This window comes from Perca fluviatilis, chromosome 15 (genome assembly GCF_010015445.1).
Source record: "Perca fluviatilis chromosome 15, GENO_Pfluv_1.0, whole genome shotgun sequence".
In the NCBI taxonomy this organism is placed as follows: domain Eukaryota; kingdom Metazoa; phylum Chordata; class Actinopteri; order Perciformes; family Percidae; genus Perca; species Perca fluviatilis.
The window spans coordinates 32,431,749-32,456,828 of record NC_053126.1 but is presented as its reverse complement, the minus strand read 5'-3'; the positions used below and the strand labels follow the sequence as shown (position 1 = coordinate 32,456,828).

The 25,080-nt window shown below is 38.7% G+C and overlaps 1 protein-coding gene across 5 annotated transcripts in view; it reads left to right on the top strand.

Moving 5' to 3' along the window:
• LOC120574086 (potassium voltage-gated channel subfamily C member 1-like) overlaps positions 1-25,080 on the top strand; it is a 118,085-nt gene extending 93,005 nt beyond the window's left edge. Inside the window, exon 6 of one of the 5 annotated variants that reach the window (XM_039824159.1) lies at positions 15,971-25,080. In XM_039824159.1, coding sequence (XP_039680093.1) covers positions 15,971-15,980 — 10 coding nt within the window. In that variant the 3' untranslated portion in view covers positions 15,981-25,080. The other 4 variants (XM_039824156.1, XM_039824158.1, XM_039824157.1 and 1 more) reach the window with 4 other exon arrangements.

The following is a 25,080-nucleotide window of genomic DNA, read 5'->3' as shown; positions in this document are numbered from 1 at the left end:
CTGGTCCTCAACTATAGAGAATGCAAATGCAAATAAGGAGCAGGCAACTCAATGCTACCAGAATGCATTGCCAGTTGTTTACAATGAATGTGAAATAATGCTCCCTCTGGACAGGTACCTTGAGGCGAGTGTCTATACTGGTTCTGTCTGATTTCAAATCCTAAGGCTTTGAAATCAGACAGAACCAGTATAGGTAGGGAGGTCAGGGAGGTTTTGGGGATCGGAGCAGAGTTGTCTAGTGCAGTGTGTCCATGAATAAATACTGAAGTTCCTGTGTGCCCAGCTAGCCTCTAGTCTTAAGCCTCTGACTCAAGTGACATCACTTGAGGACATTAATCAGACTACATCAACACACATCTCCCTCTGGAGACACTAAAGACGTTATATAACTCTTATAATGTGCAGTAGTAGTGCCCAAAACCTGAAAACACACATTGATGTGTAAAATCAGTAGTTCCCCTTAAAGCTGTGGGAAAGAATTTGAAGTAGAGTGAGACCACTTCCTGCAGATCTCTTCCTCTCCCCTCTTTGTCCAGCCCCTCACTGGCATGCACCGCAGCTTCACACAGTAACCTGTATGAGTACTAATCATTAATTTAATTTAGATGGCATGCTGTTATATTCTGGAAATTCTATGAGAATTAATGTAAACACGGCAAACAAGCCCGTATTTGTGCTAGGCTAAACCGTCAGTACTCCTGACGGTTTTCACAGCAAATGTCCGCTCCCTGGACAATAAACTGCACTACACCTTTACAAAATGTTGTTCCTACATGTACTTTATATAGGTGGATGACTTTAAAGTCTGTTTTCTAATAGTTAATAGCTAATTAACTGCACTGAGCCTGAGCGTTCTTGCTCAATACTGGACCAATTTCAGAATAATTTTGTTCACTTAGTCACTTAAACACCAATGCATTGGAAACAGGTTCCAGGTTGGAAATATCGATATTACCCTTTAAGGGCAGTTTTACAAAGCGTCCAGACAGAAAACAGCACTGCGTTATAACACAGACTATGTTAATGGGGGCGGGATGCTATGGTACACGTGAGAATATGACTCAGGGAGGCTGATTTGATCGTGAGTTTGAAGGTTTATCAGCAGCCAGTGATATTATTAGACAGTATTTTACACTGTCACCTTTAAGTCAAACATACAGTCAGTTAATGAGGATTATTATTATTCTCTTTGATAATAGAATTTGGAAGAAACACAGAATGCAAATGTCTGTCTGAACACAGCCTTCCCTCTTATGTGATGTTGGTGATGTGGCAAACGATGAAGGTCTAGTACTGAAACATAACTAATTAATGAATCTTTGCCGGTTAAGACAGTGTGCAGGGGTTTGTTTACAACTTTTTACCTACTTGCCTGGCATGGCAGCGAGATTCTCGCGATATCACGAGAAAAAAAATTTTTCTGAATTGTTTGCATTCCTTTAAAACAATCATAACCGTCTTGGGCGGCGCTAAGCTCTGGTCACAGAGACGGTGGCTCTGCATAATGCTGTCAGGAAGGAACTTGGAAAATGCCACATACAATATTGTATTGAAGTTAGCTGTTCACACAATACAGTAACATGAGTCATTTAAATTAGATGAATGGTTCAATGTAATTTGCTCTTACCACCTGTATCGCGTGTGTATTTTGTCCATAGCAAATGCCCTCCAATCAAAATGTCGTAAAAATATTATTTGTTAATCTTTACAATTCCCCAAAAGAACCAAGCAGGTCTGCCTTGTTGCACGATCCAAATATCCTTGAAAAACTCGCCATTTTAAGCATGTAGCTTGCTAGCTGGAAGTTTGTTGTTGTTTCCCAAAAACAACGGCAACTAACATTGCCAGAACATCAGGCTGCACCAGATTTTCAAATGAAGTAAGTAAGTAAGTAAGTAAAATTTATTTATAGAGCGCATTTCACAGATATAAATCACAAAGCGCTTTACAAGGTACATACATATAAGTGGGAAGAAAATACAGCATGACATGAGGAGAGACGAGGAGAAAAAGGCAACTCCCAGACTATGCCCCTGAATAGGGGTACAGTGTGGGAACAGGAAAAAAACACCTCAGCACATAAGCACACAAGCAGTACATTTGCACTGCTGCACACCACATAACAGTACATTTGCACTGCTGCACATAACACAACATAACAATATAACATGACACGCAGTGGGGGTGGGATGATGGGTGCATCGGGATCGGGGTCATGGAGTAGAGGTAGTCCAGGACAGGCAAACAGACATCTGGTCCTGCAGCCAAACAAAGGCGCTGGCCCCAGACCTGCCCGCCTGACTGGGGGAAGAAGCGGTGAAGGCGCTGGATAGGGGGCTGGGGTGTGGTTGCAAATCTGAAAAAAATGAAATGTCATTGATCCAGACTAGGCTTCAAGTAATGTATTTGTATCTGAACTACCAGCTTACCGAACCAATCAGCGTCCGATGAGGAGCTACTGGCTGCTACAGGCGTGGTTTAGGTGTGTGTGAAGGCCGCGACTGTTTGTCAAAACAACAATTGCGGAGGTGTTAGACAGATGGTTTGTCCAATCACCTGCCAGGTATTTTATGTATTTTTTGAAAGTGCCTGCCCTTTTCCAAACAGTTTTCAATGCTCAGATGGTTCTGCGTAACAAACCATCAGGTTACCTCCTACGCACCTGTCTCATGAAATAGATGTGCGAAGTAATCTTCTGCGATAATGTATGTTGACAACAAGCCACCCTTTTTAACACAATTACCTCTTCTCTTGCTGTTTAATGACTCAAAGTATGACTGCAGAGTAGTTACACCTTTTAAATCTAACTAATCTATTCACATTAGGTCTGTTTATTAGCAGTCCTACTTTTAATGGGGCTTTCTCACCTAAAAGTCCGAACCAAGGTTTTGGACCAAGGTTCATGTTTTTGTTACATTGTATATGTTTTATTGGGTAAGTTTTAGTTTCACACCGCAGTTATGACAGCGAACTAAAGAACTACGTGACAAAACTACGTCCTTTCGTCATCACGTACATGAGCTGTGTCTCCCGACAGTTGTAATTGATTGGTTTGATTGTTTTTTTTCAAATGACTGCTGCTCTTCTTGTGTTGTTGAGAAGCTAGACACGGGAACTTTGCATGAGGTTTTGGAGATGCAGCATTTATTTAGAGACAAACTGAAACCTACACTGTACATTTACTACCACTTAACAAGTAAATTGCTGATTTATTCTCTGCTCTGGTAGCTGACAGCTGTCTGCTCTGAGCATATTCACCGTCACACTCTCTCATGTACACACTAAGCACTGAGCTATTCCTTAAAGGAGCTTCCCTTATATCACGAAGTCTGTAGCCTATTTGGTCCAAAAGTCCGAACCATCCAAAAAATTCTTTCACACTAGAAATGAAGAAATGGTTCAGCTTGATCCGAACCGAGACTACCTCTTTTGGTCTTTGACCGTGGGCCGGGGAGGTTTCACACCTGAAATTTTTGGTTCAGATCAAACTGAACTGTCCGAAAGTTAGGACCACATGAAGTAGGCATGAAAGCAACATAAGACACCTATTAATTGACTCCATTGTATCTGTTGGATGGTCTATGTGTTGCTGGGTTCTCTAGAAACACTTTAAAACCAGTCATCCATCTTATTCCATCAAAATTGAATCAATCATTTGGTACAATAAATCAATCATTAAAATAAAAAATATCTCAATGCTAAAGTTTTTTCAGGAAATCCAGCCCTGATAACCTTTCTGACTAACTGACTTCCCAACTTCATTTACAAGTTTGAAGATTGTTCTTAATGATGCCCATGTAAAAAATGTAAACAACTTCTTAAAACCAATTAATTTGCTTATTCACTCTTTGAGCCCATCACAGTACAGTGCCCCTTGTGTGAGCCCCTACTCTTTGCATTTACATTGAGATTTCTCTGATTTTAAAAGAAGGCCTGCTTTTTAACTTTTGGCTGAATGGAGAATCATTCAGGAATAAGAAAATCCCTTTCTTTCTCAAGTATTTCTTGGGCTGTTTCAGAGTTTTATGTCTTTATTTTAATTAAATATAAATAATTCTGCACCAATTCATCAGCCAGACCAATATCTTTCTTAAATAGTGATGTTAGATTCTCGAACAAATCGTTCTTTTTGAACAACTCTTAAAGAGAAACAAGTTAACTCGATCGCAGGTGGATGTAAATCCCAAATCCTGCTTCTGTAAGGTGCATGCATCAGAGCAAGGTTAGCTTCCAGGCTCTCGTTCAGACTCTTATTGAGCGCACGCCCATCAGGCTATACTGTAATAAAAATTCATGCCGATTGAGTCATATATCGAAGTAAAGTGTCACCACATTCTTAAAGATTAAAATCCACCCAACATGTTGAAATGTCGCCGAACTCTGCCACTTCCTGCTGCTTCAACCTGACCAAAAAGGTGAACATGGTAAAAATTATACCTGCTAAGTGTGCTGATGTTAGCTCAAAGCACTGCTGTGGCCACATACAGTCTCACAGAGCTAGCATGGCTGCCAACTTTTAAACAATTTGACCACTTAAATGAAGAGTAACACATACTCGACCCTAACCCTGGAGGGGGTTGTTCAGTCTGTCTGTCTGTCTGTCTTTCTGTCTAACTGACTGTTCCCCTGGTAACAGCAGCCTGCTGTTCTTACTGGTAGACTGGCTAAAACACCTGGACTCTGAAATTAAAATGTCTTCAGTGAAGTGAAGTTAAGTTTGTTAATATTGGAGAGTTAACTTGGATGATTGTGTGTATTTCTAACTGTGCTCAGCTCCAGATGATTTACCCATTTGAGTTGCTCTGAGTTTCCCAAAAATCATTAAACCACCAAGTCTGGTTGTGTTTCATGTTCCTGAACAGTGTACCACCACTGATGTGCTTTTGGGAATCCCAGAGCAGGTAGTCCAGTGGATGTACAAGTATAAAAATCTTATGGGATGCATTCCGATCAAAGGGGTTTGTGTACTTCCACTGGACTAGTGCATCCTCCCCCCCTACACAGTTCATGTCGGCGCTACAGAGCGCCAACTCTAGGTGTCTAGGGGATATTGTGGCAACTGATAGCTGATTTTCGTAACCAATATTCCTGTTTTGTCCTGTCTCTGTCTGTCTGTCCATCTGTTTGTCTTTCCGTCCATCTGTCTGTCTTTTTCTTACTTCCTCCTTTGGTCTAATATATTTTACTTGGTTTGGTTTGGGCTGGTTTTGTTTTGAGTTGTCTCTTTTTTTCAACTTTGTTTCATTTACAAATGCTTGTAACTGTAACAAATGGTTTATATTTGCAATTCTGATGTGCAATGCTGTCATAACATAACATAAATGAACATATTCTAATTTTTTTTCTGTAATAAAAATGCATTTCCATGCAATACCACACATTCCTGACATTACAACTTTTTACTATATCATGAAAACATTCATGCTGTTTGATTTGCTAATATAAATGGCCCTTCATAACTCCACTCTAACCTTTGCCCTTTTACCTGTGCTTGTCATCTTCATGTAGCCACGGGTTATGAGAAGTCACGCAGCCTCAATAATATCTCTGGGATGACGGGCGCCCCGCTGCGCCTCACCCCCATCACCAACTCCACCTTTGAACCCTTCGAGCCGCCTGGCCTCAGGCGATGCCACTCCCCCATTCCCTCCATCTTGTAGCATAGCTGACAGGGAAACACAAACAACAAAATGTCAACAACAACAGCAACAATAAAATATAAAAACATTTTTTCTTCTTCTGGGGAACATGCAAAGAAACAAAAATCATTACCATGGAAGGAGTGTCTCGTGGACATTTGATTCATCCCAGCTCTTTCATTACCATTACTCACATGTTTTCCTCTAGATTGGAACAGCAAGAAGGAATTAGAGCTCTTCTAGACACTAGAGGTTCCTATTTTAAACCCACAAAATAGCTAAATCTTACTGATCAAGCTGACATAGACGCTTAAGCAAATGTATTTTAAAATACACCAACACACACTAACACACATGCCTTATTAACAGGGATAGAGTCTAGGTTAGTTTAGACTGATAGTTGAGTTAGTTTACCTCTAGCGTTCCCTGTGCTACATCTTGCCTGTATCTTGACACTGTAATGCACTTCAATGCTTTAAGACTTAAGAGTAGCTATGAATAAGAGACTTTTCTGATATTAATCCTCAGAATGCACACATTCACACACACACATAGACACTAACATATTACTGCAGCATGCATGTTTTATCCATAAGAATCTCCAGAATAAGAACATACGGCAACCTTTGAGTAGATCGAAAAAAAATAGTTTGTTGTATACTTAAAGTCAAAATCATATCTCTGAAAAGGAAGTACCCCAAACTGTGCACCTCGCCACCTTTAAAAAAATGTCAGTTATTTTTGTTACATTGAGACAACCACAACAACCTCTGTTACACACTTAGTTTGTTCTCAGTGTATCCCTTTAGTAAAGGGAGAGAGGAGAGAATGACTTCCAATAGATTCTACATCACCTGCAAAGCCAACTTGTGAAAGCAGTAGCATCCCCTCCTCTTTTTACCCCTGCTTCCTGCTCAGGCCTCAGACTCAGACCCTAAACACTCTGCTAACAACCAACACATGATGTCCTGCAGGACTTACAGTAAAAATGATTTGTGTATATCGTGGACAGAAGGAAAACAGGTGTAAATGTCTCAGTCAGGGTGGGATGCAGGTCATAGGACAGTGGTTCCCAACCTGGAACTCCTGAGTTGCAAAAAAAAACAGCAGTTGAGATATGTTTAAAAAGAAATGGAGTTTAATATTTATGAAACTATTTCATAAAAAAATCATTGTTTTTCTCCTTGTGAATTACTGGATAACTTTTCCTCTCCAGGCCCCTGAAAAAGGTATTCAGATAAAGTAATCTGAGAAGCAATAGTCCCTCTTTGGGAGAGAGGGGACATACTGTAAATTCTCAGATAGTAAACTTTATTTACACATTGACTACTATGTGAATAAGGCTACTTTTAAAGGCATGCCTGTTTCAAGTATTTTGATCATATTTTAGTGAGAAGCTTTAGAGGTTTTTGATCAGTTCCTGTTTTAATTAGCTGCTGCTGATGCAAAGTCTAAGTCAAAGTTCATATTTATACGGAGGAAGCTCCATATGATAATGCACATTTCAGGATAATGTACATTTAATGTTTCCTTAGTGGAATTGTATTATGCTAAATTAACCATGCAATTACTACAGTACCCCACTCAAGTCAGGTTTCCAGCCAAATGTAGCATGGATTTTTCCTGAAAATTGGCAAAAGAAAATGTGAATTGTTTGTTTCCAACCACTACTGTTATACGAATAACTTGGCTATTATTTGGCCAGGATTTTAGAAATACTGAGGAATGTATTGAAGGTGTTAGTTGAACACTCCCACTTCCACCAAGGGATTTTGACCAAAAATTAACTATATTGAATGTTTTTATTTTTTTAATTAAATTATTCATGCAATTGTAACGTCTGTAAATGTTATTTTCCAGCGTGAAGATGAAAACATTACACAGGCCACTCCAATATGCTATAAATAAACTAGGAAATGCAAAATACTTTGATTATTACACTTATTGACCTAAAAGTAGTAACAATTCAATATATTTATTCCACAAAATACTGGAATCAGCCTATATAATCAGTATATTTAGCCACCAAGTGTTTATCTGTATAATGTAAATGTAACCCTTTTGCCAAGAATCCTAATTGCCAAAATAAACATAGAGGACACAACCACAGTGTCCTCTATCTTAGCTACTGTATGGGCCTGCTTTGGGAATTTATTATCTTTTTTTCAATGGATCCCAAACTGAAAAGGTTGGGAATCACTGTCAAATGGGGATACTAGGGAAGCAGCGTTGGTATTAGCTGAGTCGTCACTCAATTCTGCAGAGCTGGGGCATGAAACATATTTCGTAAAATAAATAGACAAAAGCAGCTATGTGAAGAAAAAAAACTGTAGGTGAACATAGATAAACTTTGAGCTTTAGCCTCACAAAGACCTCCAACGTATACGTCGTGGAAACTGGAGCAGTAGGGTCCGATCTTTACCACACCATCACTCCTCACCTGCTCTCCATGTGATCTCACCTGGGCTCTCAGCAAAAGGCTAAGCTGCAAAATCCGAAGAAAGGGATGAGCACTTCTCATTTCTTTTTTGTCTTTTTATTTAGTCAATATTGTTTTAAAGGAACTGTACCAAGACAGTTTAGCCTATTTGCTTTCTTTTCAAGATTAAGATGAGAAGATTGATATCACTTTAATGTCTGTGGGTTAAGTATAGCTGGAGTCAGTATATGGTTAGCCAAGCTTAGCATAAAGACTGGAATCAGAGCGAAACACCTAGTCCAAAATAAATAAGTAAAGCTGAATAATTAACAATTAGTCAACAATAAACAGAAATGTAAGACAAAGGACTATTTGTGGTTTTCTGTGGTGTTAACATGCTGAAAGTTGAACAACAGCTGTGTGCAGGACTGTTCCACTTTCCATGGTCTTGTCACATTGAGGTTGCTAGGTTTACTTCCATCATACCTTACCATACAGAGCTCACCAACCTTATCATTTGGCAACCTGGATGTATAAACAGTTGTTTATCAAGACATAGCTCCGACACATAACTCACTTTAAAACCGCAGAGAGTCCATTTCTGCATTTCTATTTGTGTATTGAGTACACGTTTTAAAACAACTAGTTTGTAGATGTATTTTTGAAAAGTGCCAGGCTAGCTGTTTCCACCTGCTTCCAGTCTTTATGCTAAGCTAGGCTAACCACATCCTGACTTCAGCTCCATTCTTAACACACAGACAGAAGATTGACTTTCATCTTCTCATGACATTCTCACAAAGAAATCAAATTAGCATATTTACACAATTGTTGAACTATTCCTTTAGGATGGCGGGGTAATTGGCTTTGTCTTTATGTGGAGATGATTGCAGCTCAGCCTGAGTATGAGAAGTGTGGTTTTCCTCAAATCTGAGTTCATCCCGCCACCACCACCACCGCCACCGCCAACAGCGTTACTACTTGCACTGACTCCAGTGTGACTCAGCAGCCAATGGCAATATTTTTAGTTTTTGGCTTCTCTTTCTTTCCCTGTTTTTGCCCCTCCTGAAATCCCCAACCCCAACCAATCCCCCCCTTCCCTTCTGTCCTTCCACCTCCTCTTTGTTTTGGCTGCGGCTGCTCAGTAGGTGGCACTGTGAACGGTTACTGGAGCGACAGCCCGTGGTAGAAGAAGAGCGGACGACAAACGCCACAAGGGAAGAAGAGAGAGAACTGAACTGAAATGACAACTGAGACAGCATACTAACATAGAAATATGCAATGTAGATACATGAAACAGGGATGGTTGGATCTGTGTGTTTCTGTTTAGTAATGTTGTAACTGCGGCACACATGAGTGTGCATGTGGATGTTTGTGTGTGCATGTGTGTTTCTGCATCTACCTCTGAACTAAGATGCACAAATGTCAACCTGGAAAATACATTTTCCTTTCTTTTTGCTTCTGCAAGATTGAAAGGAAGACATCTTTTTTTCACTTTAGTTTTGTTATTTAATATTAGCAATCTGTGTGTGATTACTATCAGTGAGTGGACTTTTGTTTTTAGTAAGTTAGTAAGTTTTTTCTTCCAAACTGTTTTTTTTTTAACTGGAATTTTCTGTTGAGTGTTGCAGACATTTCATTGATTTCATAACAACAATGCCAGACTAATTGTTTTAGACAGTAATTATTTGTCTGTTGGCTAAGTTTTATACAGTATCTGTTTAAATCTCTAGTCCTCCTCTCTCGCTTTCACCTTCCCTCTCTCCCACCAAAAAGTAACAAAGAGCTTTTGGCTGGCAGGAAATCATTCCTTTTGATTTGCATTAGATTCCCAAGATCACTCACCACCCAGTCAACATAGACTCTGTTTAGGCAAGAATATCCTTAAAAAAAGAGCCTGGTGCAGAGGAAGTTCATAAAGTACTGTTTGTCTCTTAAGGATATCTAAGGAATTGTTCTGTGCTGTAAGGTATCTCCTTCCTGTTTTACATTCAAGCTGGGAGTGCTTAGAAGGTGAGAGCACCAAATGAGGAGACTTTGTCTGAGGAGCATATAATTGTTTATTTAAAAAAATAGCTTGACATTGTGGGAAAAATACTTTATTTTGAGATACATTTGGAGCTATAGTAGTAAAGCATCCTAACTTAGATTTAAGACTGGAATAAGGGGGAAATAGCTAACCTGGCTCTGTCCAATGCAAAAAATACACTCTCATTTGTTAAACATGGACAGAACAAAAAAATAATAATAAGCAAGCTCACAGTGAGGACAAGGAAGCTACTACGACTGGTCACAACTCCTGTAAAACCCACATTTTTACAATTTACAACTTTTTGTGTACAGATTAAACAAGAGATATACATTGTCTTAATTAGTAGGCTTTACAGGTGTTCATTTTCAATTTTTTGGACATTTTAGATCCAGGTTAGCTGTTCCCTCTGCCTCCAGTCTACACCAAGCTAACGTAATTGCCTCCTGGCTCTAGCTCTGTACTGCACAGGCATGACATTTATATTGATTCCTCATGTTACTCTCGATAAAAAAAGTGAATAAGCGTATTTTCCCGAAATGTCAAGCTTAGGTGACCCTGATTCTGGGTCATGCCGGGTTCTTGTTTCCTGTTTAGCCTAGTTTGAATCCACTGGAAGTTCAGGATTAAATTCCCAGTTGGCAAGTCATTTTAACCCCCAATCCTATTAGACATGCAGACAAGGCACACACACACACACACACACACACACACACACACACACACACACACACACACACTCTCCAATTTCTCTACTAAATCTGTCTATAGTTCTCAACACTTCATCCTCTCCTCATCTTCCTCTCCCTTCCCAATGTCCACTTGTTGTGAGTGCGTCTGTCACTTTCACTAAGGCCACTGCTGATTGGTCGCTTTTGTCATGATAATGTACATATGTAAAGTTTGCGTTGTATTTGAATCTGCATGGGTTTCCATTGCAAGCAATAAGGATACTGATATGACTAATAATGTGAGGAGGTTTGATAAGATTTTAGTCTCAAGCTTAACGAATGTGTATATACTTTAGACATGTAAGAGTGTGTATGGATGTGTGTGTTAAGATGCATACATATGCACTAACAAAGCATGCAGGACAAAAAATGTTCACCTCTTTGAATGTGAAAGAGGTGGGATGGGCAGACATTATGCATGCCAAAATGCTATGATGCTATTGGTCGGAAGAGACCAAGTTAGGTACTGTAACGGGGCTGGGTGGGGGAGGGAAAGTTTATTTTTGCAGGACAGGGAGGGGTTACATTTCTAGTAGGTCTTGTATAGCTGCTTTCTTATCGAACTTGAAAGACTTATGATAAGAGAAACATATTAACAATCGAAGCTTATGATTTTCTTCTTTTTTTGCTTCTCTTTTCACAGAGAACTGTTCTGAAAGCCCTGCGCTTATCAGATATATGCAAAAAGAAGCAGTAACTGTGAACTAATGCTAAGACATGAAAAAAACAAATCCAGCTTCTTCCATCATTGTCTCAACTCCTCTTCTGCAAGAGAGAGGAGAGACCATTCTCCTCCCAAGATACCTCCTCACCAAAATTTCCCTATCCATCTTCTCATTCATCTGCTTCTTCATTATCTGTCTGTGATTCATCCTGCCCATGTCATGTTTCATTTCCTTCTGTCCCCTTCTATTCTCTACACTTGCATTTAAACTGCAGTGAGTTCAAAAGGATACCTCTGCAATGTGAGAATGCAATGATTCAATACAAGCTCCCACAAAGGATGAGTATCAGGGCCAAATTAGCCGGCCAGGGGGGCCTCGGGCAAAACTGAGCTACCAGCCCCTTTTGAGCATATCCTGTTTCTCTGTGTTAGTTTGATTAAATTCAAGAATCCTTATCATTTTCCGTTATAAACCTGAAATATTTCCATCAAAGCAGAATATAAATCGTGTGGCTTTTCTATCAGTCGCATCATCATGACAACCAGTGACAGCGGTAAGTCTTAGCTGCTTTTTTTCTGTAACTCTAATAAACCATGCTATAAATGGACTTGAAGAACCTTGCCAGCCCAGCAACATTAAGGCTACAAACAACCCATTATGCAACACTCTGTAGGAACCTACAATACTCTCTCCATTCAAAAAATAAATCTGATGTTATGAATATGTGTGTATAAATGTCTAGTCCACGAATATATGTGACCCCCACTTTTTCAAACGTAACGTCTTGTGTTATATTTTGGTCAATCCAGTTTCAGCTGCAAAATCAGCTAAAAAGACCCCAAGGAATGGTATTATTACTTCATTTGTATAATGTATCCTGTTGAAACAAGTCAGTAAGTGTAAACCATTGTTAGTTAGTTATGCAATCAAAGGCAGATTGATTGGACAGGACGGTCAAAAAGACGAGATCATTGAAAACATTGTAATGACTTTATTGTTGCGGACATTGCACACACCCGCAGAGAGATGGCAGACAGTGTTCTCTAGGGAATACGCTGAGAGAAAAAAAAACTGTTGGTATTGGATGTAACCCAAGATTTTGGGTTTTGCAGGATCAATGTTCTTTTCCAATGATTTATTGTGCTTTAGTGGTGCATGTGACCAAACAAATTGGTATTTTATTCTTTTATTTTTTTTACCCCAAAAGATCTTTGAAGAAGTTGCATTGAATACCCAGTAGGAAACCACACTGCAGAGGCACCCTTCAAAATTCAAACGTGTTTTTTTTTAATTTTTTAAGCTTCTGCCCCTTTTTGCCAACGTTTCTCTTCTTTCCATCCATTCACAACTCAGGTATCTCTTTCTCAATCTGTCCCTCTATGCCCCCTGTGTTTCTGTTCGCCCATGTTTCATCAAAGATGTACTGTATGTATGAAAAAGGGAGAGATAAGAAAAAAAGTAGAGTGCTCAGTTTGGTGGCTCTTGCCCCACTCCTTAAAAAATGCTATTTTTGTTGTTGCTTTCCTTGTCCAACTGTGCTTCCTGTCTTCTCCTTGTGTCGTTTCCTTGTCTTCCCACCCTCTCTCAATAACTGTGTCCCTCTTTCTGTGAGACTTTATCCCCTCCCAAAATGCACCATCCATCCCCCCACCCTGAAGTCTCTCACAGCAAAAACCAAAAAGGAATTGAGTAAAATTGGAGCACCTTTGCACCTACAAAAAAAAAAGGCCAAACACTGGATTTCACCAAGGAGGAAGACAGGAACGGACATTTAAATGAATGAAAAAGGCTGCAGTGATATATTGTAAATGGGGAGGAGGGGAAAATGTGCTATGAAATGATTTGTTGTGAGTGGATTGTCAGCCAAGCAGCATCAGAGGGAGGAGATGGAGGAGGAAAAGTTTGGGGAAGACAAAAGTGTGGTGATGAGGAGGAGGAGGATGAAAGAAGCAAAATCGCTTCTCCATGTAAGAATGTGTACCTCACTGTTGTTCCTGTGCACAGTTTTGCTCTTTGTGTCCTCACCTGTGTGTGGTTCTATGTTGGTGTGACATTTTGTTTTATGTTCTGTGTGTTCTCGTGTTGTGTGCCGCACTCTATTTCCTTTTATATAGCCTTTGTGTGTACCACACCTGGGTCAAAAACCCTTCACAAACATCAGCTTTGGCTTTTTTTATCCCACATGTGCAGAATAATTGTAGTTTGTCATTTGGGCAAACAGAAACTGCACTAAAGTGAAATGAATTAGAAATGAGCAGGCCGGATGCAGCAAACTCTGATGGTCTGATGGTTAAAATGGGATGATACAAAAAGCTAAAAACCTTATTTGGCCAAGGTCTGGTCTGTACATGTGCAGGACACACCAACTGAGATGTTCCACTCACAGCTCTAGGTCTGGATTTCAGCCCAGTCCTGGTTGGCTGCAGTCCTCTGGTTTGAATTTTGACATCACTATGTTAGTGACCTTGATGTCTCTTGGTCTCATCAGCAATTAGCTTCCAAAGATTTGTTATATCAGAGGACTGAGCAGCCCCCCGAGGACTTCTGCAGATTGTATCTGTGTGTGTGAGTTACAGAGACACAGAGAAATGTTAGCGTGTGTCACGTTCAAGCTCTGTGTTCTTGGTGTATTTGCATGTTGGCTGGGCTGGGCAAGCTTTGTAGTGGCGTCTTTTCTTTGCTTCAGTGGTGTGTTTGGCCTATAATTTCCTTGCCTTGGTGTTGTATTCCTGCAGTTTCCATTAGTACAAACAACTATTTCACACTGAGAACCACTGAAAACTAACATGTAGGTGAGGAACACTTAGTCTGCCATTGTAGAAGTCTTTCAATTTATACATTCTTGCTTAAACCTGGGATGATTTATTTGGAAAGTTGTGATGCAGTAATAAAGAAAGAAGGGTTTCTACAATGGCTAACACTATAAATGGCCTCTTTCCCAACAGCATCTTTGGGATTAAATCTGTTAATGTTAACACTTCCATTATAGACATTAAGTTAAACAACAAAATAATGCTGTCGGAGCACTTGTCGGAGATGGCTCAGTCATCATTACCTTTAAGAAGTACTCAGTTAATTTGCTAAAAGTATCATTACAACATTGGCAAATTATTATATATTACATTAGGAGATTGGTGTTTTAAGGCATCGAAATGTAAGTGTTATTCTACTGTGGTAGCTGGTCAAGGTGGAGCTAGATAGGCAGTTTAGTCTAGTATTTCTGTCTGTTTGAGCCTTGAACAATTTTTCAAATAAACCATCTGAACATTTCAAAGGGGAAATCTCTTTTTGATAGACTCATAGACATCTGAAACATGTGACAAGGTGCCCCAACTAGATACAGATATGGTTCTTGATGCTTTTGGGAAACAGGCCTATATCTAATGTTCTGGACCTTAGTAAGATATCAAATCAAACTGAATAATTTTATTTTTCTGTGATGGGTAAAATAATTCTCTCCTTAAATCTCCTGATGTGGCTTTTCATAGTCATATGTAAAATTGGTCCCATCGGTTATAAAATGTGAACGTCTGATAGAACTATCCCATGAGCCAACACCGATAGATCTGTTAGGTTGCACCAGCAATTAAAAAGTCGTTCACTAAGTTTTAAGATAAAGTCCTTCCTAAGTTCGTATTAACTAACTATTTTCTGAATTAGGTTTCACCATTAAAGCTTAAGAAATGTCTTCGCTAGTAAAAACTTTAGTAATGTGTCTGTTGCCTGGAAACATCTGCTGTCCAATCAAGAGCAATCTACTTTGTAAACAGGAAACATTTTGTAATTTGAGATATGTGGTGTTATTTTTGTGAAATGTAATTGAAAATCTTAAAATCTAAAATATGTGGACCATACTCCAAATTATCTATTCTCTCTAAACGAGTGATATAATAGAAAGCTTACATTAGCTTTGTGAGTTGGTTCAGTTAGCAACAGTAACACCCAACAGTTAGTAGTGTATATGTTTAGTAACAACCAATCTCGGTGTAAAAAATAGTTCATTAGGAGCAATTAGTTTTAATTTAGTGGCGTGTAAAAAAATAGAATTTATGAATAGCTGGTGCAACCGGTTCCAGGACTTTGTATCTGAGCAGATGCCATTCTTATGAAATAAAGAAAATATTACTTTACCCATCAGCATCATTTCACTGATTTACAGTATGTGCGAATTGGGCTTCGACCTTGATCTGCACCAGACCTGGATGTTGTTTAAATTCACTTAACATTTGAAACAAAATAACTGGAATATAGTCAAAATCAATTAACTAAATGCTTCATTCAAGCCTTTATCTATTACATATGTTCAATTGAATTATAATGTCTTGATGAACTTTTTATGGGTTGTACATTCACACGAAAAATCTTGAATTATTTAATTTTCTGACAAGCCTTTGTCAAACGCTATGCCATGGTCTGGTGTCTGAGGGTCAGGAGTCATTAATTATTCACTTCAAATCCTCACTAAATTCTCTTTTTTTTTTTTTTTTTTGGAGTTTCTAAACCCACTCTCTCTGCAAGAAGAGGAAAACAATAAACTTTGAAACCGCTGCTCCTCCATCTCCCCCAACGGGATTCACTGTAGAGAAGGGAAGGTGATAGAGAGAAAGAGAAAAAAAGAAGATTAGTGGCAGAAATCATCACCGTTTCTGACACTCTGACCTGAAAATCGTTATCATCCGTGTGACACATTCATATGCAAACTCGCTCACGATCCCAATGAAGAAAATGGTCGAGATCACATATAAGCTATTTTAAGATGGGACAGAAAACATTTCCACCTCTTTTGAACTGATTTTCAGAGCAAACCACAGCATGGATGCTCCCAGCGTAGCGGCCAAAAGGCCTACTGTCAGACTTGGATTAGAAACCATGTAACAAAGATGCCCTCTGTTTTAGTTGTGTTGTTGCATTACTCTTTATTTCAAGAAGCTGCATTTACAATGTTGATTTCCAGTGGATGTACCATTATTTTGGCACTCAAAGCACTATGCAAGGTGAGGGGTGGTCCATTGCGATGTCTAATGGCTCTGGCAGATCCAGCGTTGGCGCTGGGCTGCCCAGGCTGGGCTGCCCTGCTGATCTCTGCTGAGCTACAGGACTCTAACGGCAGCCTGAAATCTACTCATACATATCAGAAAACATCAGCCATATCACATGTATATTGACATGATCCTGGTCAATCTTCCAGGAGCCAGTTGACATCTTGGGACTGAGATCTCAGCAAATCTCAAAGAGACCGTTTTCATCCACCTGGTGATGGAATTAACCCAAAGACAGACACATGGATGGACGTACCAGATGGGGTGAACAGAAGCCCTCACAGACAAGAGTAACATCTGCTAAAGAAAAGGAGGTGTCACTGAAAAGGAAGATTTGATTGACCAGCTTTCTCTCTTTCTCACTCTCTCTTTCCCTCTCGAGTGTTTACGGTATCTCGACCGCCCCCCTCCCTGCATCTCAGCATCGCTGCTGCTCCATCTTTTTAACAAAACTGCATGGCATGAATGAAACCAATTAACACCCGATGAAAGACAGTCAAAGACACAATGAATGGATTAAAAAAAAGGGGGAGAGAGAACAGAAAGAGTCTATGAGAGAGACTAAAGATTTTCTTTTTTCCACGCAGCAATGTCAATGCAAAGTCATCATCATCCAAGCTACTTTTAACCCCCCAAAATGGCTGCAGAACAGCATCTCCTGCAGCGAACTGCTCTCTCAGAAGGCATAATTGAGGAGGAGGCGCTCCCTCCCCCTCTGAGGTAAAGAGGGAGGGTGGAAGGAGATTCTGCAGACCATACACTCTATATTTCTGGGGCTGTGGGTCAAGAAGATAGAGGCATTTTAAAGAAAGCAGGTATTCAGCAGGAGCGGGAGAACATCTTTGAGAAACTATTTTAGGGACAAAAAAAATGGCAACCATTGCAAATAAGAAATGCATTTTTACCAGCATGAATATTCTGCATGACTTCTGCAAGCCATTCTGATCTCCCCCATGAATAACAGGGCTAGCAATTGAGAATTTAAACATGAAAATTTAACAAAGATTATGTTATATGCAACCAATTAAAAAATCTAGGATTGTGTTTCAAAAAAGATTTCCTCAATTTTATTTTTAATGATAAAACACAAATAAGAAAAAAAGGGTTGCTACTTTTACCCTGTTTTGTTTTCTCTAAGAAATCTTAGGAGACCCCAACCCCCCCAACCCACTAAAATCCACGAAGACTTCTCCCAACTTCTGAAACTATTTATTCTGCTACTACAGGTTTGTCTACTACTACTTCAACTTCTCACCTGGCTGCTACTCTGCTTCTTCCTCCACTCAGAGATGTCATTGATTTAGTGTATTTGAATTGAAACTGTCTGTTGTCCCATTCTTTGGAACTTTTTCTTGACCTTGATCTCCAAGGCAACGTCACACTTTGCAGTCGGGAATCAAGGATAGGTCAGGAAAGGTACAGGTGAAGTTGGAATGATCCAGGCAGCGCTGAATAGGTACAAGGTGACTGCCTCATCATCCAGGCAAGTTATTCCACTATCTTAGATTTATTTCTGAGGAGAATGTATGGTTTCGTTTGCCCAAAGAGCAATTGCTTTTTTATAATTTGCTTTTAGAGTCCCTTCGGTGTTATCATTTAGGGTTAGGGGTTGGAATTAATTCATGTTTTATGGGGTTAGGGTTGAAATTATGAATTTAAACAATATGTACCACTGAAATATCAACAAACACAGGGCCAGGATTTCAGAAATACCAAAGTCTAAATCCCCTCAACTCAACCATACCCACCTAAAACATTTGTAGGCAACAACATTCTGTGAGATTTTCAGCCATTCTAAAAAAAGAGACAAAGCCCACATTTTATGTAGCCTATCATTTAACTTTTTGTAATTAAAATAAAATTAAATGTTACAGCAAAACATTATTGTCTGATGTTGGGTAAAATAATGTGTTTTTTGTCTGAAAACAATCGAAAACAAAAACAAATGACCCCACGCAATATATACAGACAAACTTTTTATCTGCATGTATTTTGCCTGATGAAGGTCTGAAGATGATACCTTGTGTTCATAAAGTGAGTTAGACAGTGAACAGGATTTTCTTTGGTTTTGAGGGAAGTTTTTGATCCTGCACACTTGCCACTAAGACTTTATTGGTGTGCAAGAACGTTGTTGAAATTATAGCCTAAAAAAAAAAATTCTAATTTAGACAAAAAATATCAGAATCAGCCTCATAAAAATACATGTGTAATCATAGACTGTAAACTAATTTCATCATTTTATGTCAAATACAAACAACATGACCTCTGTGGTCTCAATGGTAGCCATGGACCTGACCAAAGGAAAGACAATATGTGGTTCAATAGTTCAAGGGCTTCATGGCTTCATTCATCCCACTTCAAAACACAACAAAAAAATGAAAGTGTAGCTTTTTCATGGTGCTTTACCAAATCTGCCCTTTCACTCTGTCAGAGAATCACATAGAGCAATTAACTTGTGTATTGAAGGGGATTGATGATTTATAAAACCTACTTGAGTAAGCTAGAATGTAGCCACAATATTCCTCAGTTAAAGCTCCCATATTGTTCAAGTTTTCATGCTTTTGTTTTCAAAATAGCGCAGGAAAATAATTACGGTTCTCTGGTGTTGCCTGAAAGTGTAGCTAAATTTGATGTGTATTTATTTACAGACATCATTACAATATTCAAATCTTCATGGCTGATTGTACCAACTTTACTGATAAGCTAAATTGACACAATGTGCTTAAAAAAATCACAACTTCTCATATCATGTTCAAAACTCAGTTAAATTGGATCCTTAAAAGAGACTATTCTTATAAATAAAGGTCTAGCCTAGTAATCATCAAAGCCAAACTCTTCAAATTCAGTAAAACATTTTTTTTTATATAACAAACTGTCCCAGAACACGTATATGCCAATTGGTGACATTATTTAGTAGCGTAACTTGTTCTAAAAACAATATATGGTATGCCCAGCTAAAAAATTTAGTAACTCTGCAATAAACCTGTAGATGAGGGAGAGAAAACTGAACAAAGACAGCCCAAGGTATGACCTGTAGAGTGGAGGCTTTCCAGTTTATTATCCTTAAAAGTGACCCTATTGGAAAGACTTTAGTTGGTTGGTGAGGTATTACGCAATAACTCCAAACAAAGTCTCATTTAAACACTGTGGTCCTACACAGGGTGCTCTAACACTAAAATATGTTGGGTCTGTCACCTGCTAACCTGGTGAGACAACATAAGAGCAGAAGAGGCATACATGTACCGTGTACAACTCATTTATCAGACCACCATTAATGGATTATGAGCAGCTCCTGATGGTGGGGGTTCCCCTATGGTGAGAGGCAGCCATCTTGGCTCTATGTGTTCAAACAGGGTTGGCCAAGTACCCCTATCACCAGAAACAGTAGAAGCAAGATGTTCTGACTGCTAGACTAGATAAACAGGGGAATACGCAGAAAGATGGAAATACCTTTAAATGTGGCAGAAGCACTTTGGGTGGACTGAAAGCTAGCAGGTAGCCTTCTTGACAGATGTGTTAAAAAAAAAAAAAGCTGTGTTCTGGTACTTTTCATTTGTCTTGTCATGTCTTTATTATGCATCTCATGTGAGCATAATTGTTAATTTGTTATGCTGTTTTATTTATTTCAATTGCTCTGTATTTATTGGTATTTGTTTATGAGACCATGTCGGACCACCACTTGGGCAAAATTGTTTGAAACTTTTTGGCATGGATGGATTACTGAACAGGCCTACCAGGGATAGGGGTGCCCTGGGTGAGATCCTCTGTTTAAAGTGACTGACCAATTTCTTTATGAAAAGTTAATCAACTACAAAACGACCTCAAAGAGACTCAAAGTGACTTCAAAGAGAAGTAAAACAACTACAAAGAGACTGAAAACTACTACAAGGAGACTCAAAACTACTGCAAAGACACACAAAACAACTACAAAGAGACTCAAAATGACTACAAAGAGAAGCAATGCGAGTACAAAAAGTACCCAAAATGGGCCCATTTTTTCATAATCCATCCATGTGTGTAGGTTTTTCATTTTGTGGCTGACATACAGTAGGGCTATGACAAACATCAAACCAAAAATATTCCCTTGTTCCTATTTAAAAATTATTTAATGCTAACAAGTAACAGAAAACAAAAATTTGATGATAAATGTCCAGCTATTTGCAGACAAATCTGCACACTCCTGTTGTCACTGCTTTTGCCAAACTCACCAGCCAGAGAAGTGCAGCAGAATAAGGGCTATCAAGCTAAACGAGTCTACCCTTGGTATTTGTGGATTGGACGCTCTCAAAATGTGGTCATATGTACCATGGTGTTTTAAATAATTGTCACATTGCTGGGGTGCTAAGGGAGAACATTAAGAACTTAAGACCTACATTCTTTGTATAGATATGAATTATTGACCCCTAAATCTCATCTGAATTATCCATGTATGCAAGATGTGCCTGGTCTGCTACTTTATTTAGTTCAACTAAGATAGATTTTGGTTCATATGGGCAGTAAAACCTTTCTTTAGCTTTGATTATCTTCACATTATTATTGAGCACAGCAAAAAAAGTCCTTTGCGCACTTGATAAAATGCAGATTTGGACAGTACTAGGTACTGACAGTCAAGCTGCAGTCCATACAGTATTTGTTATTTCATTGTCAAATGCAGTGTATGAAAATCAGATATCATATTTTGAGGATTAATAAGCATTATACATTGTAGCTTTTACAGCGTATGCAGCCACGCTAACTGAACCCGATAACTTGAACAGCCCCTGGCTGGTTAAATATGAAGTTTGGTTTGCACCATGTTGTGCATTGTGGGGACCAAAAAGGTTTGGTATCCATACTCTGTTCAAAATTACTGTATGTCGTCACAGCAGAAAAAAATCATTGTAACATTTTCAGACATACACACAATTCTCTGTATCATTCTGGGGGAGTCTTAACAAATAACAGGGAGCCAAAAATCAAATAGAAAAAAAGGGCGTTTCTCAGGAATACACTGTTTCAAGAATCTGAGCGATAGAATGTTGTTGTTGAGATGTTATGATGCTGCAGTATGTTTTTTCAGGAAAACTTAAAGTTTCAAATAATAGTTTCAAATTAACATGATGATCATTTCAATGGATACCGACAACGCTACTTAAAGCCTGGAAGTATATTTTTCTGTCCTTTTAGTCTAAACTGTGTCCAAATGTCCTTCCACAATGCACTAGATCTCATTGCTTCCAGGTTATTCTTTTTGTATGTGGTACTGTGAAAGGAATTGGTTCTGATATTTTACATCACTTGTCTTCCTAAAGGTATATAAGTACAGCATCAGAACTGTCAAAAATAATAATAGCCTACAATGTACTGTACTGTAGCTATACCAAGATGAACGCAACTTCTTTCCGTCATTACTTTTGTTGGTTTATATTGCTTTCAGCATTTTTTTATTTGTTAACACTGTAGTTTTTGGTTTACATGTCATATATTTTGTATTTGTAACACATGCAATTATGATGAATTATGATCACGAAGATTATAACAATGGATCGATAAAATGCTTTTGTATTCAAGCATGTAATGAACATAAAGATAGCCTATGCACGCACCAGTTGGGCTAAAGGCTTCATGTCATTGGGATGTTGGAGAACAACTGGTTTTGTGTCTCAAATGGGGTTTGGGAGGTTTAGGCAGGGGTTGCAAATGTTGCCATTATATATAACTTAGAAAGAAGACTTTTAACCTGGTTATAATACCATACAATAGCACCATACAATGAGACTAAACCCTTACTGTAGATGTAAAACACAAAGGTTTTCTAGCAATAATTGAGTATGTGATTGAGCCATCAACATTGATAGACAATATTGCTGATCAGAATTGCCCATGCATTTGTGTAGCGCTACCTAGAGGCTGTGCAAGTGAGGGGTTTTGCAAAAACAAATGCAATTGAAGGTTCTCAAATGTATTGAAGCATTAAATAATAGTCTGCTGATATTGATGTAGTCCCTAGTATGGGTCAAGCTCCAAAAAGGCAGGATCCTACCATTCCCAAAATGCAGTGTAATAGTGTTTGGCATCGTTCAAATTCCATGCTAGCAGTTTGCAACGTAGGCTAACTTAACAGCAGTCATTCTCAGACATTTTGGTGTAATGAAGATTAATTTCTGGAAGACTAAATTGATTGGTTAACACCTCACAGAAACACTGATCATCTAACCAGAAACTCTCCTTGGGACAAAGGTCTTGCAGTGTGTCTAGGTGCTGCAAATTATCATTATTTCAAACAAATTGCAACAATGGTTTTATTGACATTGAAAGGTTGAAAAATATTGAATCCTCTGACCTTTGTTGCTCAGTTTGAGAACTCTTAGCTGTCTCTAATGTCTTGTTTAATACTCTTAAAAAAAGTATGGAAAAGAAATGCTTCAAAGGTTCATGGGATATGAATACACTCCTGCATCTCACTCTTCTCCCTCCATACATTTCCTAAGGCATGTTGCTTCAGAAACCAACCTGAATAAATCATAATAGAAACCTGTAGGGCAATAGGAGAAGAAGAAGAAGAAGAAGAAGAAGAAGAAGAAGAAGAAGAAGAAGAAGAAGAAGAAGAAGAAGAAGAAGAAGAAGTGATGGCTGTGCAGTTCTAGAAAGACAAATAGAAACCTTGATTATTCCACTGCAGTGTAGTGGGACAGAGCAATAATGGTAAAAGGCGTCTTTAGGATTTTGGTTATGTGTGCGTACGAGTGTGTTTGTCTATATAAATGACTCTGTGTAAGAAAGGAAGCATGTTGTGCAAACTGAGCTAAGCCACACCCCTGTGAGCAGACTGACAGCTGAGCTGACTAATAGTGCAACTTTACTTGAAACCCAGTTGAAGCCAAACATATCAGGACAAGATGCAGAGAAGCGGCTCTGCCCACTGTCACACCCCCATCTTCCTTTAATGCTGATTGGAGTTTTAAGGGCCTATATACAAGTAGTATAGTAGTAGAAGGAGCCAGGAGCAACCTGATTGGTGGGTGGTGAATCAAACGGGGCAGAAATGGTTTTTGCACAGCTTTCTGTGGGTTAAAACTTCCAGAAGTGTTGTATGTCTGGCCACACCCCCATCAGTGATGTCACAGTGGGTGCTTTTCCTTTGAGAAAAAAGCCCCTCTGGTTTTCTTTCAGTTAGTAGCAAGTTGGGCTCTAAAACTCCAGTCTGTTTCTTGCAATTACTTCTCCTCCTCTCCATCTCATGCTCTTCACCTCTCCCCTCTCTCTCTGTCTTCTCTTCCTCCCCCCCCCCCTCCTCCTTCAGTTATTTTGAGGAAGAAGCTTCCTTTTGCATCCCTTGTTCTTGTGTTTTTCTATCCTATTTTTTTGGAGATGAATTCTAAATGCATGCATGGGAAACTTTAAAATGATGACTTTAACTTAATTGTGAATGGCCATGTGAAGGGACAGCCGGAGGGAAGCCTCTCCTCCATGGAAAAAAAAGCAAAGGTTTTCGTCTTCCCCTCATCTTTCCTCTGTCAAGATAGAAGATAAAGTTAAGGACACAAACAAAAAAATCTCCTTGCTTTTTATTTTTATTTTTGTGCTTCTTTTTATGCAGGCATGGGCATTTTTCACTTTTCACACAGCAGCAAACTGTGATGTGATCACTTTCTGAAGGCAAACAGGCTCAGTTTCATGAGTCCAATCATGGTTTTTCAGTAGCTTCTCAGCACCAGTGTCAAGGTTTGGGAAATCAGTTTTTTATTTTTCTGTTTTTCTTTACTTTTGACACTGCTTTTATAACTTTTCACTGAATCATGAATGCGGAAAACTTTGTCATTGTCTCTCTACCTGTCTGTTCAGGTTCATTTATTCACTCATTTTAGGTTTTTCATACTTATCGTGTGCTCATTTTGCTGTGCCTTCTCTAAGTCCCATTTATTTCTGTTTTTCATAAACTGAAAAATACACAATGCTCTAAGTCCAGATGAGGCTATTTGGGCTTAGGTATACACTGTGAGGTCCATGTCACTGTTGACTGATTCATTGATTAGTCAGTTGATCAATTAAATAGTTGATGGACCCACAACAGGGATGAGTAGTTGCTATGTGTCCACTGGAAAGAGGCAGAGAAAAAAAAGAAGGTGACAGTGAGGCGAGAGGCTTCCTTCCGTTAATGAATGGGTTTATGCTATACAGACTGATGCTGGATATAATTTTATTGTCACTACACTGGAGAAAGAAAAATAAAATAAAAAAGAATCAAGAACTGTATAAAATATATTTCAATGGAATGTTTATTATTTACCTTTTCTATTTTTGAAACATGTAAAGAACAAAAAAGGTGAAACTGTAATAATTCAACAGCATTTGTAAAAAAAGAGACAAAATACAGTTCTGTTGTTAAATGTATGAAGGTTTGACTGTGAATGCTGATTTACCTGAGCAACTCTTCTCCTTTACTGATAGGATAAATAAAAACCAGATGAATAATAATAAAAAAATCACCAAACTACTGGGAAAAAAAGCAAATCAATTCAGTTTAAAGAGAAAACCTAGAAAACTTAATAAAAACATTAAAAGCTTATGCCAAAACTTTC